This window comes from Nyctibius grandis, chromosome 32, assembly GCF_013368605.1.
Source record: "Nyctibius grandis isolate bNycGra1 chromosome 32, bNycGra1.pri, whole genome shotgun sequence".
NCBI classification, from domain to species: Eukaryota; Metazoa; Chordata; class Aves; order Nyctibiiformes; family Nyctibiidae; genus Nyctibius; species Nyctibius grandis.
Window position 1 is genome coordinate 2,889,612 of NC_090689.1, and position 19,943 is coordinate 2,909,554.

A 19,943-nucleotide genomic window follows, 5' to 3' on the forward strand; every position below is an offset into this window, starting at 1 on the left:
TGACTAAGTTCAGATGTCAACACTTAGCACTGGCCGGTATTTCAAATATTTACACAGCCATGTCCCTTTCTGAGGAATTGCAAACTTTAGGGCTTTTTACACCAGAACTGCTGTACAGAAGGGGAAGTGCTATCAAGTAGGGGCTGAACACTTCCCTCAGTCATCCAAGTCAGGATGCTGAGCTTTGGGGGATCGCTACTGTAATTTGTGAACAAACTGGTATATTCAGGAACCTAAAATAAACCACAGACAAGACCAGAGATACCAATGCTTTATTTGTACATTTCAGCAACAGGAGAAATAATTGAAGATGAAATTATCTGCTTTGTTGTAAAGTATAAAAACATTTAATTATAAATATTTAGCTAAAAAAGCGTGATTTATAAAATATAATCTGTGAAGATATATATACACAGTTTAATTGTTTAGCAATTCTTTCACCTGACAGTAAAGAGTAGAGGTTTTTCTATTTATTATTCCACGCTCACAGTTTAGTGCTCACAGTTTAAGAAGCAAAACAGACAAGTGAAAAGATGACTGGTGAGTTTCGTTCTGGAAAGGGAAAAAAAAAAATAAAAATGCATGAACTGGGGCAAGAGCAGAGGCAGAATTTGAGCAAATCCATGTTTCGAGAGAGGTCTCTGAGGGAACACAGCTCCCCTGCCATGACCTACAGCATATATATCCAGACAAGCAGTGGGCATTTTAACATTTGTGGGCAAGTTTCCCATGTTTGCAAAAGAAAATGGCTAATAACATAGTGCAAGCCCTCCAAATTCAGTTCGGCTAAACATGCTCACCTCACTGCTCTTCCCTTCTTGAGCAGGGATCGCTCAGTGTGCTGGGCTGGCGTTAACCTGTCATGGCTCTAACGAAATCTAACGACATCACCTTCATGATTCAGGATATAAGCAAATTTCCACATAGACAACCCCAGCGTGCCATCCGATTGCATTGGCCAGCTGGCAATATCCCTTAGAAACAGACACAGATGCCTAAGGCTGGAAAATACAGTGAGGCCGTACAGTACACTAAATGTGATGGAATGTGAAAGAAGATACATGGTCAGGCAACTCAGTTTTCTATTCCTCGTTTAAGAGAGAGCCAGCTTCCTCCCTTCGAAGTCTTGGGAAATCTCGCCTCTTATTGAAAGGTTTGTTACTATGGCACTTCAGAGAAGACAAACTGGAAGACTCTCCAACATGCTGGGCAGCAGAAAAAAGCTACAGGAAATAATTAATTTGATCCATGTCCCTAGTAACTATCTTTCTCTCTTCACAGTGTTTTCACAGTGCCTGTGGCACGGGGCTTTGAGGAAGAAGAAAAGGGATAGTCAAGGATGAGTGACAACACCCAACAGCAGTACCAATGTACAGGAAGTCAAGCTGTACTTTGTACACCCTGATTTACACAAGACCTCACAACTTGCCTGTAAGCAAGGAATGAATTAATACAGGGTTAAGAGAAAAAGGATGTGTAGAAAAGAAGGAAAGAATGAAGTTGGCAAACATGACACTTGTCAGTGCTCGCCGTGATTTGCTAAGTGCTGTTTTCTGCTTCAGGGTGATGTGTTCCTGACACTTCAGAGCAAACAGCACGTACACAGCTCTTACAACTCACATCGTTATGAATGCATAGTAACTGCAAGAGTTGTGCCCTTAGAAACTCAGGAGGATCTTCAGGAGAGGAAGGCTAGCGAAGCTGTAACGAGTTTTAGGCAGGATGCAGGCAGTTCTCTCCAGGTAGAACCTGATCTGGGAAACGTACCAAGTCATGTGCAATCTCAGGTGCATGTTGGCTGGTCGGTTACTGGGTAAATGCAGATTTTAACTCCCTGAAAGCCGCTCGGCGGTGTTTCCTTTCCTCCTCTTCCCGCTTTCGCTCATCCTGCTCAGCTTTTATCTCTGCTTCAAACTTACTGGCTGAAGAGAGGGCTTGAACCTTTACAAGGGAGAAAATAAAAGAGCGTCAAGCCTTGCATCAGAGGGAGAGCCAGAGCCTGAACTACTCCCAGATGAGCAACGCGGACCTGTTTGCTGTGCCTTCCAGCGCTTGCTGGGAAGCTCTGTCAGGATGGGTCAAGTACTAATTACACTGCAGTGCTTGGGTATTTACACCCCATACCTGTTAGCTCACTTGACTTTAGCATCAATAAAAGAAAGGTCACTTACTAATAAGTCACTAACAAGTGACCAAAACAACGCTGTCAGTACTGGGTCACATACATTCTGTAAGCAGGCAGCATAGCATAAGCTGTGAGAATACAGTGGGAGAAACTACTGCAGAAAACAATTCTGAATCACAGCCAAACTGAGAACATCATACTACACCACGGATAATCTGCAGATCAAAGAGACATTGTTTATTTGCTGGCTATTTTTCCAGCTTTCATCTCAGTGCATCTGCTGTGCAATAGCTGTGTTAGGCTCTTGGGAAAAAACTTCTTATATAAACAAGCAGGATTATTTTCTCTCCATGAGAGCTTTCAAAAAGGCTGCTTTGTCAGCTTCGAATGGTGCAGAGCTCTTTCTGCCAACCCCAGGACCATGCAGAACAATTTTGATTCCAAAGGTTACAGAGAGCTGCTCGAGAAAGAGATGTCTGAAATCCTATACTCCAAAATACTCCTTTCACCACTGAACTCAGAGCGTTCAGGTTGAGGGAGGTTTTGCAAGATGGGAAACTCAGTCCCATTAGTTTCCAGGACGCTTTTGTCTTTAAAAGCGGTCAGCCAGCTAACCCCATCGAGCCCCCAGCCATAGGGACACAGGTCAGCCAGTCAGCTCTGCCAGGGTAAGACCCACAGAGATGGTGAATTAAGCCGTTCTAGTGTTGACTGAGCTGCAGAGGAAGGCTGTAGCTAGAGTCCAACATAAAGTTTGAAGGGAAAGGCAATGGCTGAGTTTGGGGGGGGCATGAAATATGCATCCTTTTAGCTAGGGAGAAATCTGGCAGTGTATTCTATTGAAAAGCAAGCGGGTCAGTGTCTCAGTGGCAATTAAGGCCTGTGTGCAGAGTGTTTTCATGCTCCTCTGTGCCACACCATACCTTAGCTTCAAAGAAGTTCTTGGCTCCTTTGACTCCCTCAATGGAGACATCTATCTCTGAGAGCTTCGCAAGAGTCAACAGGCCGCTGTCCTCCTCGAGTTCCCCAGCTGCAGCTTTATGGAAAATCAGCAGGAACTGGCAAGACAGAGAGGAAACATTCAAGTTCTTCGCTGAGGCTCAAACGACTTAAAATGCAAACAGCACAGTTACCTGGAGGGGGCTGGAATTCACATTCCTGAGCAAAGGAAACCAGGTCTATATAAATGAAGCGGCACCATGCAACTTGTGCTCCAGTGCCCTGGCTCTGGTACACAGCCCTGTTGGACTAGGAGGTAGAAATCTCATAGGAAGAGGGTTTTCTGGGGAGTGGAGCCCTGGTGAAGCACAGCTCCTACCAAGCCTGGGCTGCTACATGGCCAAAGGAAGGAGACCACCTCCCCCCCTGCCAACTACAACCATTGGGCTCAGATATACCTCTCTATGTCCTCACACCCTACTGGTGTATTCATATGCCCCCCACCAGCTTCCCCAGCTTTCTGGGGGCTCAGGTCACATCCCCTGACAACAAAAGCAGGGCAAAGACAGCCCTGGCCCACACCTGAACCCTAGGCTCCCTGGACTGAGGCACCAGTGCACTCCTGTTAAGGGAGAATAGCAGCTCAAGTGTGTGCACTTGAGAGGGATCTGGGGACTGCCTGGCTGCTGTGAACCCTGCCTTCTGTCCTTCCCAAGCCCTGTGATCCATGTGGTATGGAAAGGGAAAACAAAATCAAGGTCAAATGCACCAGAAGAACAGAATATAGTTACTTCAACTGGTCCCTTGTCTAGGGCATGGGAAAAGTGACTTAAATGCACCTTTGGAGCTATGCCTCAGCCTGTTTCAGGGCTCACCAGCTAAGGTGAGCAAAGCCTGTGTATTCCTGTCATGCCCATTAAATAACACGCAAGAGAGCTTACCTACGACCTGCCAGGGGTCAGGTCAGAGGCACGCGCTTATGATAGTCAGAGTGGCTTGAACAAGTGTCCACAGAGCAACTGGTTTTGAAACCTTTGTCCTGCACTGGACCACAGCCATTTAACAAATCTAGAGTCACCCCAGCAGAGTGCATATTGGCAAGTGAATTGCAAAAGGAAACAAACAAAAAGAGCCATGTTACCCTCCAGGAAAGCACTCTTTTTTTAACTGAAGGAACAAGACCTACTTGCTTAAAAACAAAGCCCTCTGCACCACCTTCAACCTGCTAACTGAACTCCAGGTTAAGATGTAGACGCTCTATGCTTAATTTGAGAGGTCCTGTAACTCCCTGCTATTTTTGGCTGCCCCAGGAGGTGTCTCAATGCTTGGCACAGTGCGGAAAGAACAGAGATGGGGAGAAGTCACTCGGATACAAAAGCAGCACAAGCAACAAAGCTGCACCACTGCACCGCTTCAGTCCAGGGCAGAAGGCTGCAAATATCATGTAGGGTTGCCCTGAAATCCATTTGCACAGGAACATCAAATATCTCTAGTGCTGTGCTCCTCAGACTGCCAGGCTTGGGACTTTGCTTCTTCCTAGAGAGAGCCCGAGCTGTCCCGGAGGAGGGCAGCAGAGTCCCAGCATCCACGCTGAGCCAGCCCCTAATGCGCTCGTCTGCTTCAAGTTGCTCGCAGAAGCTGGTGGAGATGCAAGAGTTTGGGAAGGCTTCCCATGGGGAAGGGTGTGGAGATGACGGCAGCGCTGGCTGCCCTCTCGCAGAGGCAGTGTCACCAGGCATTGCTTCATGCAACAGCCTCGTAACCCAGCACAGAGAAGCCAGAAAGCAGGCAGTGCTTGCGGAGGGAACTCTCCCCTCTCCAAACACATGTAAGAAATTTAATGGCTCTGCTGAATGCGCAGAACATCCTGCTCAGAGAGAAACCAACTCCTCCCCAAGATATCCCCTCCCTCTGCTCAGATCTGCTGGGCTTGGGCTAGTTCCTCTCCTCCTCCACCACCAGGCACGGGGACACGGAGGGCTGGCAGCCAAGCTGGCATTAGTCATGGTTCCTCCTCACAGTTTCTGCTCCACCCTGCAAGTCCCGCTTCCTGGCATCGGAAAAGGGCAGTGGAGGCAGCACAATCCTGAGGTCTGGTGCAGCTGCTGCCCAGGGAGCGACTGGAAACACCCAGTCATGAGTACAAGTGTGCATGAATCACCCTGAAACTAGGGGACGGGACAGCAATCCTCCTGTGGAATATGGGCTGCCGCAGCCAGGAAGCTGAGCTCAAGGAAACCAGGGACTGAGCCACTGGTTGGGGTGGACACAGAATAACGTCAGCCTGAAGGACTCAGCAAGGCAGACCATGGGGCGTCATGCTGGTTTCCACAGCAGCTCAGGAGCAATCCTTCCTCGTGTAAGCACACTGCCTGCAGCCCACCTCACCAGTTATTTGCCCTCGAGGCATCAGTCCTCACTAGAGAACACCAGGAATCTGCATTCAGTTTCCCCATGAGTTCCCATTCCCAGCCCATCTCACACCCTTGCTGGGCCCAGGACATGTCACATGCAGCTAAGCCTCGGGGAAATCTCAATAGAAAAGCAAAAAGTGAATAATTCAGTACTTTTTAAAACCCTGCTCTCAAGGAGGACATGACACATACTTTCCACTCAAGGAGGACATGACACACACTTTCCACCCCACTAACCTCAGAGGTAAGAGATGTATCTGCTCTCACCTCCTTCATGATCCAAGACCTGCCCCACAGTGCCAGGTCTCAGAGCGATGCTGCAGTTACGCAGCCTCATCGAGGACCACGCTGGTCTCAGGGATGCGAGGGAAGGTACAAGGCTGACTGGCAACAGCAGCCTTGCAGCAGCCTGCCAGAAAAGCAGTGCCACCCTGCTTGGTGGTTTGCACCAACCCTGCTAGCAAACACATGACGTGGGTCAGCATTTAAGCTGGTACAGACATCGGGGCCAGTGGGTGGATTTCTGTGGGTTCTAGATAGCAGCTACAATTAGACATTACTATTATAGCAATTCACTCTGGTTTCCTGTGGTAACCGTGGAACTAGATGGTCAGAGGTGTTTTCCCCCGCCCCCACTGTACCTAATCTTTTTAAGCCTAAATTTCTTTGCTTGAGTCACAGAGGAAGCCTTGTGCAGTTAATTGTTGATGTGTTGATGGACGCTCAAAGGTTAATGGTAGAAGGCAACTTTCCTAATGGGGCCAGTGGTTCAGCAGCAGCCAGTTGGAGCCATACAAGCCTGCTTTCCAGGGGACAGCTTACATAGGAAGAGAGGACATGACACTACTCAAAGCAGCAGCAAAAGGTGACCTACTGCAAGTGAAAGAGGTCCTTACCAATTCTCTGGCCAGGCCACAAGAAGCACATCTTCATGCAGGTATGTCAGGACTCTGTATTGGCTGGAGAGGCAGGCAGGAGCCCTCCAGTGCTCGAGTTACACCCTGCTGAATTCGGACACTCATTTAAACCAGGGTTTCTCCTTGTGTTGTCAGAGTGCCCCAAGTCAGCTTGGTCACCTACCACGTGCTTGCTTGTCACCACCAACGGGAAGCAGAGTCCAGCAGGGCTACGGGCTGGTTCAGGCATCCTCACCCACCAGGAAACCTGCCTCCCTGCCAGTCCCCTGCCCGAACACAGCAGCTGGACACGGCGCATCTGCAACAGGCAAGAAGCATCCTGCTCCTCTCTACCACAGGCAGCTTTGGGCACATGCCAAAGCTGCTGTGTAATTTGTCCCCAGAGCTCTGCCAGTGACGCTCCTTCGTTCCAACCCACATGCCACTCAAGTTTGCATTTGCTTGACCATCGTTTTGCATCTGGCGAGAAGCTACAACAGCCCCAGCTGCCACACGCCGCCTGCCAAGGGCTGGCAGCACGGGCAGCCCGTGCCAGCTGACAGGGGCTGTGCTCCAAACAGGTGGCGGCAGAAGAAGAGCTGCTCTGCCACTCGTGCTGCACCACTGGTGCCAGGACACCATGGCATCTTCCAGAGCCTTGGGGATAAAGGCATTTCTCCTTCACAGGAGAGAGCCCCTGCAGCAAGCCCAGAGGCTGTCCCCAGCTCTTCAGCCAGGGGGAAGGGTGGCCCAGGGGGCACACAAAGACAGAGAGGGCTCCTCCAGCCTGTGCAGTGATTTGGCAATTGCAGTCTGGCCTGGGGCTGAGGACATGGTGCTCTTCCTGCTCCGCTGGATTCTTTGCTACCCCCAGTTCACCTCTGACCGGGCACGTCTCCTCCCCTGCCCAGAGGAGCTGCCAGCTTAGGGCTTTGCTGGTGTGAACTGACAGGCTCTCACTTCCCAGATTTGCTTGTCTTTACCCCTCTCTAGGGGCCAGGCCCTGTAACCCAACAGCCTTTGGCCTCTGTCTTCTACTGCTGCCCTCTTGCAGCAAAAGAAATGCAACAAAACCCTTGGGGGACAAAAGCAGGGGGAGATGGTGTGACGTGTCAGCACAGAAAGACAGTGCAGCAGCTCGGCGAGCTGCTGGTCACCCCTCACACCTCAACCAGCCCAGCCAGTCATGGGCCCTGGCTGCTCATCCTCCCTGCCAGACACTGACAAAGGTCCCAGCACTTCCAAGATGAAGAACTTGATGTCCTGAGCTGTGGAGAGCTCTGCACCTCATTTCTACTACCAAGCCCCCACCCTGCAAGAGGCATGGCAAGAGCACAGCCCCTGCAGAAACAAGGAAGCCCAGTTGCTCAGGCCCATTGCAGCCATCTCCTGGGGTAAGAGGAAGCAGGACAGCAGCCTGGCCCTCACAGCTGCTGCAGGACACAAGCAGCCCTGGCCCCCCTGCTGCCTAAGGGGCTGTCGGTTAATTCAGAAAGCCACGGTGTGACGAACACCTCTGAGACAGCAATCAAAGCCTGGGAGGAGGAGATGATGCACCAGGAGGTTTTGATATCTGGGCTCCCCCCTTCCTGCTGAGATGGGTTGGGTACCCTTAAATGCATGCAGGTCACTGCTCAAATTCCCTCTTCCTCTACCTGGCAGCAGATCCCAGCCTGCCCACACTGGTCCCAGCAGTCTCAGCTCAGTGGTGACAGACTGACCTGTTTGCTGTGTGTCCCTGCTGAGCCAGCAGGCAGTACCGAACTGCTGCATCACCACATTCACTCCTCGCGGCGGGGAGGTGACCACCCCTCGTGAACCTTGCATATAAACTGGAAGAGGAAGCCTCCTGCACCCTGTGAGACCACCTGCTCCAAGCAGAGCCCTTCCCCTGCACCTGAAATGAGGCCTGAGCCGCTGTACTACAGCAGTCCAGCAATAAGACCTTGTGACTGAAGGGACATGCCACCTCCGGCTACAGTGGGGAGCTCTGTCAGCACTCCCAGGCAGCTGCAGCAGGGCTCAAATGCACTCCCAAAGCAGGCACAGAGGTTGGAGAGCTTTGACATCAGGTACCATTACTGCCACGTGGAGGTGGATGCTGACAGTGGTCCACACCTGGAGCTCTTCATGGCGTGGGGAGGCTTGCCTCCTTCTCCACTGCACCCCACAGCTGGAGAAAAATGGAGGGGACAGAGCTACCTACAGCCGGAGTACAGGGCCTGGCTGCCTCCTCCCTCTGCCCCACAGCCACATCCCTGTCTGCTCCCACAGCCATCCTCACCTCACGGAAGCTGAGCTTCCCGTCAAAGTCTTCATCCACCTCCTTGATCATGTTCTTCAGTCCCAGGTGGGTCTGCGGGGCTCCCAGCTTCTCCATCATCAGCTTCAGCTCCATCAAGTCGATGTATCCATCCCGTCCTGAGTCATACCTGCAGGGTGCAAAGGGGAAGGGATCAGCCCTCATGATCCCCCATATCCATCTTCCCAGAAGAGGAACTGTGCAAATGGATGAAGTCACAGGGTGGTTCAGAGCTTGGGGGAGAGGGGAAGCTGCACAACACAGCCAGTGCTGAGATACATTAAGCTTGAGGAAGTAGCAAGCAGCTTTCAGAGCTGTCTCACCAGAGAGAGAAGTGCTCAGGGGAGCTCAGACCAAACCACCCACACAGAAGGAACACAGAGGAACTCAACTTATTTCAGTGGGGTTTCCATCTCAGTCACTTGCGTGTCCAGCACAAAGGTTACTTACACACAGCTTACACCACGCACCAGCATGGTGAGGCAAAGGCATGCTGGAGCCAGCTGCTGCCAGGTCTCCTGCTCATTTAGAGGAGAAACAGGGAGCAGAGACCAACCAGAACCTCACAGCAGAGAGTAGCTATCTTTCTTTGTAAGCAAAACACACCCCCTCTAGCTGTTAAGATCTCTCCTCTCTGAAATGGTTTTGTACTACACAAGCACTGTGCTTCAGGGCAGCTGCTTATTCAGTGGCCCTGGGCAGAGCAGCAAGGCAGTCCTGGGGGAGCACAGCAATCCTAGCTGGTGCCGGGGGCTGCACCACGGGGCTGGGCTGGCAGAGGAAACCAGTGCCCATGTCTAGGAGCGAGACTGGAGTGGGACCACACTCCCAATGGAGCACAAAGGACGGCAAGGACTCTCTGCAGGAGGAGAGAGCACCCGTGCAAGGGGCAGAGTGCTTTAGGGATGGGGAGGCAGTGACCTGCCGTGCTCAGCCTGGACCATGCACCAGTTCCTCCCCTGACATCTGCTGCAGGTGCGAGCAAAGCATCCAGCCCACCCAGCAACCAGCGCTTCACACCTACCAGGGCCATCACTGGGTTTCAAAGTCCAAAGGCTGGAGGGATGGGTGCTCTGCTATCAGAGAGCCTGTCAACAGCCCTCCCTCATCCTGGTCCTGCCTTCGAGGTCCAGCACAGAGCTGGGGGCTCAGCTGGGAGGATGGGGCAGGGTCTGCCAGGCTGGGCTCAGCCCCGGTGCACAGCCTGCCACTGCCCCCTCGCCACCATCTCAACCCTGACAGAGTTAAACCCTTTCAACCATTCAGAAGGAAACCCCAGGCACAGCGCTGAAGCTTTCCCATGTTGGCAGGAACCATCCTCCAACCCATCCCCTTTCATTGACTGTTAGCTCTCTTCCAAAGAAACGAGGGCTGTAGCCGTCCCAGAGCAAGACCTGCACAGCTGTGGTTACCCTGGAAGAAAGCCCTTTCCAGCTGAGAAACCTCACAGCCACAGAGGAAGCTGTGGCAGAGAAAGGCACGAACAAAGCTGCTGGCCCCAAGCTGCTCACAGGCATGAGCAGCGCGAGGCAGGGCTGCAGCCAAGAGCTCTGCCCCTGCCTTCATGAGCACAGGCACAGGGTGCTTTTCCCCCAAACTAGGGTGGCCTTCACGGCTTTCCAGAGTCCCACCACCTCCACAACAATCTTTTACACTCTCTGTGCCTCTTTGTTTCCAGAGGTCCCAGGCCCAAGAGACCCCAAATGACAGGGACGTCACCACCGGGCTGGCACGCAGTCCCTGCTACCAACCTGCCTTGCACGATCTGCACCCAGCAAACCCACAAGCCCACCAGGCTCAACAGCTTTGTGGAAAACTAGGAAAGAAACCTCGTCAGAACAGAAACCAGGTCACAGACCTGAGACGTCACGGGGAAGAAAGGCAGCAGGTTCATCAGAGCAAGGAAGGCGTCAATTAATTAACGCACACGTTCACAGCATTACCCAGCCCAGCTCAGAGACACACTTTCAAGACCTCACAGAAGCGTAATAAGTGCCATATTTAATTGTCAATTTGCTGCTCCTTTACGTTTGGGAGAAAAGGTACGGAGCTGTTCCTCTGGAGTAAGGCGGTTGTAGAAGCAGTGCCTTTGATCGGATAAAGCACATAGTGGCAGGGAGGCACTCGGGATTGGGGTTGGTTTTGGCCCCAGCAAGCTCATGCTGCCTTTTGGCTGGGTGCAGAAGCAGGATGACACCAAGATTCCCACCAAGGGCTGCCCGTCCAGGGTCGGGACACTGCCCAGCTCGTCTCGGAAGCATTGGGTAATGGAGATGAAGGCAGAAGGAGGGCACAAGCCCAGCTCGTGCCCATCTCACCCTTCTGCTACGGACGCTACCCGCAGGCAAACACCGTCCCTCAGTGCCTGCCCTGGCACCGAGCCCAGGGGCAAACGCGCTGCCCCGAAAGGGTTAAGCGTGGGGCACGGCTTCTCTCATCCCTGCAGAGAGGCAGCACAAAGCCGGGATTGTGAGAAACGGGGTCTTGCCAGCAGCGGCAGAGCAGCACGCTGTACCAGCCATACAATAGGTGTTGAGCACACCGGGCTCGGGTACAGCTGGCGCTGAGATGCACCCCAAAATCAGGCGACCGGTCCCTTACAGTTGGGCATGGCCAGACAGGGGGATGCTGAAGCCCCCATGCCAGCTCTGCAAAGCGATGGCAGCACCCTGCAAACTGCTGCATTCCCTCCCCACCCCCCTCGCCTCCTAAAACAGCCCGAGTATTTTAAGACCTGGGTACAGCCACTCGGCTGCCACAGAGCCGCGCAGCCAGACTATTTAGGGAGAGGCGTATTTATAGGGCATGAGAGACGGCGCGATTCATTCCCCGCTGCCCCCCCCCCGCCGCAGGCGCAGGCACTCGGCCCAATGGGGCACAGCCCGGGCTGCACCTTCTTGGTTGGCCAATGCTCCTGGCACACCTCAGCCCTACCAAAATCCCCACTGTCTGCCCTTTGGGAGCGCCAAAAACCCCACCGTCTGCCCTCTGGGAGCTCCCTTTCAGGACCCAGGGCTCCAGCCAGCCCCTGACACCGCTCACACCCATTTCACTGCCTGCAGAGCAGCCCTGTCCCAGTGATGCACGCTGGTCAGCCCTCCACAGGCAGAGCTGGAGGAGCGCACCAGGGCAAGTTTGGTCCCTAAACGCATCCCAGCATCCAGGGGAGCCATCCCATCGTGTACTGGAGGAGCGGCACAGCAAGAGCACACAGCGCTTGGGTGCCTTGCCAGCCCGCCCAGCCCCGCCGTCACCCGCTGTCCTGCCGTGACATCCCAGCTCTGCTTCCTTCGGGCTCAAAGCTCCCCGGGCCACGAGCCAAGCCTCACCCCGGTGACGCGCGGGCATTACGGACAGAGGGGCTCTTGTGCCAACGGGCAAAGACGTCTCGCGTCGCAGGCACGCGGGCACCTCCAGCAGCGAGTCGGTGCCACGGCGGGTCCCCGCCTGCGACGGCCGGGATGCCGCAGGCGGCTCCGAGCACAGCGGCCGGCGCAATAAGGCTCCGCGGCACCGCTGCAGTGGCGTTCCTGGCAGCAGATGAGACACGGGCAGCAGCCGCCACAATGTGCTGCAACAAGGATGTGCCCAGATTCCCACGCTGTCTCGCTTCCACCCGGGCTGCAGAACGTGCCCAGCTGCTGAAGCACTGGGGTAAGAAAGCAGGAGCAGAAGCTGGGAGGGAAGGAGGGAATCTTTGCTGGACAGACTTGCTGAAGAGCAAGTGCGTTATGCAGAATTACTGCCCGAGTACCATCACTGTGCTGGTGTTACGCAGCACAGCGGTGGGGGTTACACTGCAGAAGAAAGAGGGATCGGGAAGAGAGGAGAAAGGAGATGCCGAGGACTGCATCACCTGTACTGACTCTGCAGTCACCTCCCAGCTGCCTGAGAAACACCAAGGAAAAAAAAAAAAAGGATAGTTCAATGAGAAATCCCAAATGCTGAAGGATCAAAGAGCAGTTTCTAAACATTCACGCTTCTTGAGAAAGACTGGAAAGAAAACCTGCCCTCCCTGTACACGATCACGGTACCCGAGCTTGCTCCACACGCTGCAGGTACCTGCACTTTGATCTGCAGCTCCTGCATGCTGCAACGGCCTAATACAGGCTTTGAAATAAAGCAGTCGGCGTAATGGTGCTGAAGTAGTAATAATCTCCTCTTAAATATTTCAAAATCTAAGTAGTGCTTTATTCCCTCCGAGCGTTGCGTTTCACCTTACATGGAGCGGCAGGTGCTGTTCTGTTCTCCCTGCTACCCAGTGATAGGACACGTGGGGATGGTTCAAAGCTGCCTCAGGGGAGGTTCAGACTGGACATGAGAGAGCACTTCTTTACCAAGAAGGTGGTCAGACACTGGGACAGGCTTCCTAGAGAGGTGACCAATGCCCCAAGTCTGTCGGTGTTTAAGAGGCATTTGGACAATGCCCTTAACATGCTTTACCTTTTGGGTCAGCACTGAAGTGGTCAGGCAGTTGGACTAGATGATTCTCGTAGGTCCCTTCCAACTGAACTGTTCTATTTTGTTGCTAAGAGCTTTGGAAACAATTCCTCCATGCTAGGGTGGGGACAGAAACAGGCTCCTCGGCCATGTGCAGCTCCGTCCCCCCTCAGCCAGGGCAGCAGGACCTCTCCAGCTCTTGGAGGGACATGAGGGTGAGATGAAAGTCTCCTCCAGCAAGACCTCCTCCAAGATGCTGGGCAAGACCGCAAGGCACCGAGGCCTGCAGGGCCCATGCTGGGTGGCCAAGTCCCTGTGGGGATGACCTCCCTGACCGCCGGGACACCAGAAACAGCAGGTCACAGACCAGAAACAGCCAGTCACACTGGAGCACGGCAGTCCTGGAGCGAGCAGGTCTGCTGCAGCACATCACACACATCCCTCAGTACAGGGGCACCCAGTGAGGGGGTCCTAAATGGCACCAGGAGGGCAAGGGGACATGACAGCCTTTTCCACCAGCCAGGCACAAGGTACGTGCAAAACGTGTGGGCAATGCACGAAATTCCCTGAATACAAAAGCAATAGCAAGGCTGGAATTTCTCCACTCCCTCGCACCCTGCAGATGAAGCCGGTGGCTGTTTTCCTTCCCTCTACATCCCACGGAAAGGTCACTCCTGCCAGGCACAGCCTGGCTTTCACACCCGCCTCTGCCATTTCCCCGGACAAGATGGCACCAAGTGGAGCTGTGAGACTCCAGAGCTCCTGAGGGTTCGCTTGCACGACTTGGGGAAGGGAGGTTATCATGATTACCACAGTCCTCACACATTGTCAGAATAGACAGCTAATTAGGTCACATTATAATTAGCCCAAGCTGCAGACTTCCTGGTCCCTCTGCCAAAAAAGATACCCACCCCAAGAGCTGCCTGCACCCAGCAGCCCCCACATGCTCCTGCACAGCCCCAGCACCCACAGCAGATACTCACACCCCATCTCCGGGGGAATGGGGCCGAAATGGGGGGATGCTGCCAAGAGAAGGCTTGGAGAAGAGGTGAAACAGTGAGCCCGACTGTGGCAGCAGGAGCAAGGAGCACCATTTCTGAGTTGTAAGGATGCTCCCTGCGCAGCTGACAGCACACAGCACCTAGAGGGAGCGCTGGATTTCAGGAAGTCCCATGTTCAGATGAGCCCTTTGCTTCCCACCCTGGCACAGGGTGGTCACAGCCACCAGCCGTACCATAGGATGCCCTGACAGATGCCAGAGCAGCCACCATCACCAGCAACTCCCTCTCCCCGACTGGAGCGCCCTGACCCAGCCCACACCATGCCCGGGTCCCACAGGCTCAAGTTTAGTGCGAATTACAGATTTACAAGTCCCACTAAACTGATAAAAACCACTTTTGGATGGGAAGTCTCATAGCAGAAACCTGGCATCCCGTGGCAGTGAGAAGATACATCCCTGTCTGTCAAAGGCTTATTTTTATCATTAGTAAGAGAGACCCTGGATTGCAGTGGCCAGGGCCAATAAGCCGTACAGAGAAGAAAAGCCTTAATCCCATTAACTCAAACTCGGAGTGGCAGGAATTAAGGGGAACGTTTCCTCTCCTCAGAGAGCACGTGGTGTCGGCCAATACTTGAAACGGGTCGCTGGCAGCAGATGGAGCAAAGACCAGATCCTCCACCACCGCTAACACCAGGTGCCTGCAACAGAGTGAAAACCAGGACGGGGTTTTCCGTCGCAGGGGAGCACGCAGCCCAGCTTCTTCCCCTTCTGGCACGGCTGGCCGGTGCTCGGCTGCGATAGCCCTCACAGGCAGCACAATGTTTTCCAGCTACATTGACCAACTGATTAGCATTCAACTGCAAAGGTTTCCCCGCTTACAAGACTGGCGTTTAATGAGCTCATTGTTGAAAAATTCAGCTGCAATTCAGCTCTTCCACTTTTTATTTCCCAAACCACCGCTGTTCCTTTCCTTATCCCTATTGAGGCAGTGCCGCTGCCTGCTCCAGGCTCTCGCCCGCAGGTTTTGGGCACTGCAGCTGCCAGCATCGTCCTCCTGCCCTCGCTGTGCCATGTCTCAGCCCCCCACAGCGTGGGATCCCTTTTAACCGTCATCAAAAGGGGCGCAGGAGCGAGCGGAGCAGCAGTCTCGCCCGGACCACCTCCCTTCCCACACCCAGCTGCCAACGCGACGCTGCCCATGCAACAAAGAGCTCCCGTAAGCTCACAAAAGCCCATCGCCTGGTCTCCCATGGCAAGAGCCCCTGCTGGGGCCAGAAACATCCCGCAGCGTTGGGAGCTGGGAGCGTTCAACCAGGCTCTTGGTCTCCTCACAATGACACCAGCCTCCAGGGTGCCCAAGGCAGCTTTCAGATAGGAGGACCTAACAAGTTACAAACCCTGTCGCGGTCACCTCCGTAAGCTGAAGTAGATCTTTGCACCTTGCCGTGACAGCCCACGCAGTGCCTCTGTGTCCCTGCCTCCTCGTGCCTGGCAGCAGCTCACCCCGAGTCCAGCAGCCCTGCCTGCAGCCCGCTGGCACGTGGGGCTGCCTGCCCGTCCCTGCTCCTTGGGGCTGGGAGGACATCAGTCCCCAGGAGCACAGGGTTTTGTGGTGCTGGAGGGAAACCTGAGCACGGGTAGTCAAAGCTACCCAGGCACAGCCCAGCTGCAGGGACCAGGATGGGGCTCGTGGGGCAGACACACGGGCTGGATCACGGCCCTGGGAAGAGCCAAGCCTTTCTGCTTACAGACGCAGCTCTCCACATTGCCACCAGCTTGACTTTAAATACAAACCTTCCTTTGGGACAGGATCTCCATCCCAGCCCCCAGGAAGGAGGAAGCACGAGGAAGCTGTGCTCAAGCTTCATTTGGGTGCATGGGAGGGAGCACAAAGCAAATGGAACCGTGGATGGAGCCACGGCACTGCCAGGCAGAGCCAGCAATGCTGCTGGGGACGTTCAGGGTCGCAGCTGGTGAAGGCAGATGTCCAGTGTCGCTGCAAGGCCCTGGGACACAGACCCGCCAGGTACCCCAGGGTGGGGGCAGCAGCGCCTGTGCCCTCCCAGCCCCCCGTCCCACCCAGAGCATCCCCCAAAGCCACAGCTCGTGGGTGCCACCACCCTGAGCCCAGGCAGAGCAGAGGCAGCCCGGGGCCGAGAGCTAAGCGCGGGACTGAGCGCTAGTCCCGAGCCTGAGACGAACCCTACGACCCCCCGCAAAAGCGGTGGGACAATACGGGGATCCGATGGCGCTGGGAACCCGCCGCGGCTTCTTCCAGCCCGACCGCAAAACCGCGGAGAAATGCGAACATCTCGCCAAGAGCAGGCGGCTCCCTCCAGATGTGCCCCGGGGGAGAGCGGGGAGGGTCTGCGGAGGGCAGAGCCCCAAAGCCCGCGGGGGAGAGCCCCGGACCCCGCTCCCGCCCCCAGCGCCCCCCGCACTCACAGGCGGAACATGCGCTCCATGTCCTTGATCTGCCGGCGGCTGAACTCCTTGAACTCGGTGTAGGGGTTGAAGACGGCGGCCCGGCGGGGCTGCGCCGCGCCCTCGTTGATGTCCTGCCGCCGGCACAGCTTGGCGCTCAGCTCCGCGCCCGCGCTGGCCGTCAGGCAGCTCCGCTCCGCCTCCTCCCCGGCCGCCTCCTCGCCCTTGGCCGCCGCCGCCGCCGCCTCGCCCTCCGCTGCCGCCCCGGCCCCGCTCTCCTCCAGCTGCAGCCGCCGCTGCAGCTTCTGCGCCAGCTCCTCCGAGGCCATGGCCCGGCGCCGCTCCGCTCCGCCTGGGCCCTCCCGCCCCGGCCCGCAACTTTATTCCCTCACTTGGAGGGAGCGGGGCGGGACGGGGCGGGACGGGGCGGGGGGAGGCCGGGACGGGGCAGGCGCTTAAGGAGGCGCGGAGGCGAGCGCGGAGGAGGGGCCGTCCGCGCGTGGGGCGGCCGCGGTGCCCCCCCAGGGGTACCCCCACATGTGCACCCACAGCCGGGTGCAGCCCCCCAGGCTGGCCCCCCCCGTGTACACTCCCCGCACAGGAATCATCCCCGCTCGCGTACACCCGCACAGGCTGTCTCTCCACAAGCACCCACCTCCCCAGGCAGGGACCCCCAACCCCAATCAAAGCTACAACCCCATAGTCACCCCCCCAAGGGCAGGGTCCCCCCTCCAGGGAACCCCCCGCACCCCACCCCAGGGCGATACGCTGGCCCTGGGGCACACAGGCCGCGTGTGTCCCACAGCCGCTGCCTGCACCACCCCGCCCCGAGGGGTGCCAGGAGCCCCCAGCCCGGCCCGGGTCAGCAGCCGGGCCCCGCCGGCTCCCCAGGCACCCCACAGCCCACCCCACGCCCGCAGGGACGGCAGAGGCCAGACCTGCCCCGTAATGGGGCAAAGGGACCCCTTAAGCGCCGCCACACGCCTCCCCTCTCTTATCTCCTTGGGCTAAAATTAACCCAGGACAAAGCTCAGCTCAGCTCTGGGCTCCCCCTCCTTCTCCAGAGAGCGTGGAAGGCAGGCGGCCCCTTTCCACCACCCTGCTCCCCTTCCCCCGGCCAGTGTCCAGTGCCATCCGTGCTGTCCCCCGGGCTCTGCAGGGCACAGGGCTGTCCCTCCCAGGATGGTCCGACCCTGGCCTGGCTGATAGGAGGCTGACGGCATCACCCGACATGGGATTAGGGCTGGCGTGGGGTGGTTTAGGGCGGCTGCTGATGGGATTTACCCACCGGGGTGGAGGGGAAGAGGAATGCACTGTCTCGGACACGCCACCTGCTTATTGCTCCTGCGTGCCCGAGCCTGTGTGTCACGGGGAACTTGTCCCAGCAGCTGTTATGTGGCTGTTTCACACCTTCCAGGCAGGTGGTAAGCAGCTCTCTAACGTGCTGACCATGACGTGCTGACCTACAGCTGACCCTCTTGGGCAAGCTCATTCCCACCAAACCTCCTCAGAAAATAACTGTTGACACCATTTGCAGCAATCCTGCCTGCTGCCTGGGCAGCTCGAGACTGCCCTGGTGAGGGTGGGGAAGGCTGCAGGGTCACCACCGCATGTGGCACTGAAGGCTGCTGCGGGAGTTTCGCACCAGGACTGCCTGAAAAAACAGCTGCTGGCTGGAACGGGTGGCACATGCTGTGCCCACACTGCTTTCCCTCAGACAGTGCCATGTCCATGGTGGAGAGTGGCTCCTTTCACCTGAGGGGCATGGGGAGGAGAGCGGGGAGCTGCTGCGGGGTCACTGGCCACCCTGGAGACTCTTGAGTCCACAGGCGCTTGTGTGGCTGCAGGGCGTTCAGAGACCTGAGTAGAACCAGGGTGAAATCAACAACAGCACAGCCAGGTTGCCATCTGCTGGAAATAAACCTGTGGGATATACGATGGCTCATCAATGAAATGTAGAAAGCAAAACTCATCTGCAAAGTGTTATTGGTACAGAAGGAGAGAGCATGAGAACCAGGAGTACGATGACAGGGACGTGTTTGGGGAGGTAAAAAGTATGTAGTGCACATCGGTATAAGCAGACAGCAGAATGGTGGAGTGTACCATATGGTTCAAACCTCAGCAGTGCCACTGGATGTTGTGAAATACAGCGGGGCATCCCGCGTTTTGTTGTTGGGGTGCTTCAGAGAGACGGGTCACTAGGAGTATGAGACAGGGGTGCCCTGTGCAGGTGTTGCTGTGGGTCGTTGTGTGAGAGGGTGCATGGTGGGGTTGCCTGGCGCCCCCTGTGACCCATCTGGGGGGCTGAACGCGTTTGTGCGTCCCCAGTTTTGTTGTTGGGGAGTTGTGGGTGGGGTGTTATGGAGGGTCAGTTCAATAGGGGGCGGTGGTAGGGGAACTGGGGGGCACTGGAGTCATCCCTCGTTTTGTTGTTGGGGTGTTCCAGAGGGGCAGGTTGATAGCGGGCGGTGGTACGAGGCAGGGGTGTTGCGTGCAGGTGTGGCTGTGAGTGGTTGAGGAGGGTGTACCACGCTAGGGTTGCCTGATGCCCTGTCACCCATCGGGATGGCTGTAGCACGTGGTGGCGGGTCCACGAGAGGGCTGTCGGGGCAGCAGGAGGTGCCTACGGCCATACCACCCTGAGAACGCCCGATCCCGTCTGATCTCGGCAGCTAAGCAGGGTCGGGCCCAGTTAGTACTTGGATGGGAGACCGCCTGGGAATACCGGGTGCTGTAGGCTTTTGCCCCCGGCTAGGGGGTGCCCCACCTTTTGTCGTCGGGGTGTTGCGGGTGGGGTGTTGCGGCGGGGCAGGTCAGTAGGGAGCGTGATAGGAGGTATGGGTGGCGCTGGAGTCATCCCCTGTTTTGTTGTTGGGGTGTTGCAGACGGGGACGTCACTAGGGGGCGGTGGTAGGTGGCTGGGGTGTTGCGTGCGGGTGTAGCATTGGGTGGTTGTGGTGGGTGGGTGCGTGGTGGGGTTGCGTGGCACCCCCTGCCACCCGTCGGGAGGGCGTTAACTCGTTGGTGCGTCCCCCTTGTGTTGTTGCGGTGTTGCAGGAGGGCTGTTGCGGAGGGGCAGGTCGATAGGGGGCGGTGGTACCAGGCAGGGGTGTTGCATTGGGTGGTTGCGGTGGGTGGGTGTGCGTTGGGACTGGCTGACGCCCCCTGTCACCCGTCGGGACGGCTGTAGCGCGTGGTGGCGGGTCCAGGAGAGGGCTGTCGGGGCAGCAGGGGGTGCCTACGGCCATACCACCCTGAGAACGCCCGATCCCGTCTGATCTCGGTAGCTAAGTAGGGTCGGGCCCGGTTAGTACTTGGATGGGAGACCGCCTGGGAATACCGGGTGCTGTAGGCTTTTGCCCCCGGCTAGGGGGTGCCCCACCTTTTGTTGTCGGGGTGTTGC

General features: G+C 56.1%; 1 protein-coding gene and 2 non-coding genes across 4 annotated transcripts; 2 read left to right on the plus strand and 1 right to left on the minus strand.

Moving 5' to 3' along the window:
- Positions 1-256: 256 nt before the first annotated feature.
- EFHD1 (EF-hand domain family member D1) lies at positions 257-16,898 on the minus strand. 2 transcript variants are annotated; one of them, XM_068421141.1, is made up of 5 exons: positions 16,562-16,898; positions 8,659-8,806; positions 3,049-3,183; positions 1,768-1,941; positions 257-552 (listed from the first exon to the last, which is right to left on the minus strand). In XM_068421141.1, exons 1-4 carry the CDS (start codon positions 16,867-16,869, stop codon positions 1,807-1,809), a joined length of 726 nt encoding a protein of 241 aa, XP_068277242.1. In that variant the 5' UTR covers positions 16,870-16,898; the 3' UTR covers positions 257-552; positions 1,768-1,806. The 2 variants fall into 2 exon arrangements, with proteins under 2 accessions (XP_068277242.1, XP_068277241.1); XM_068421140.1 differs by having other exon boundaries at positions 257-1,941.
- A 2,263-nt stretch (positions 16,899-19,161) lies between these two features.
- On the plus strand, positions 19,162-19,280 carry LOC137675243 (5S ribosomal RNA). Its single transcript, XR_011049919.1, has one exon. It is a non-coding gene; the product is annotated as a 5S ribosomal RNA (ribosomal RNA).
- A 496-nt stretch (positions 19,281-19,776) lies between these two features.
- Positions 19,777-19,895, plus strand: LOC137675231 (5S ribosomal RNA). Its single transcript, XR_011049910.1, has one exon. It is a non-coding gene; the product is annotated as a 5S ribosomal RNA (ribosomal RNA).
- The last annotated feature ends 48 nt before the right edge of the window (positions 19,896-19,943 follow it).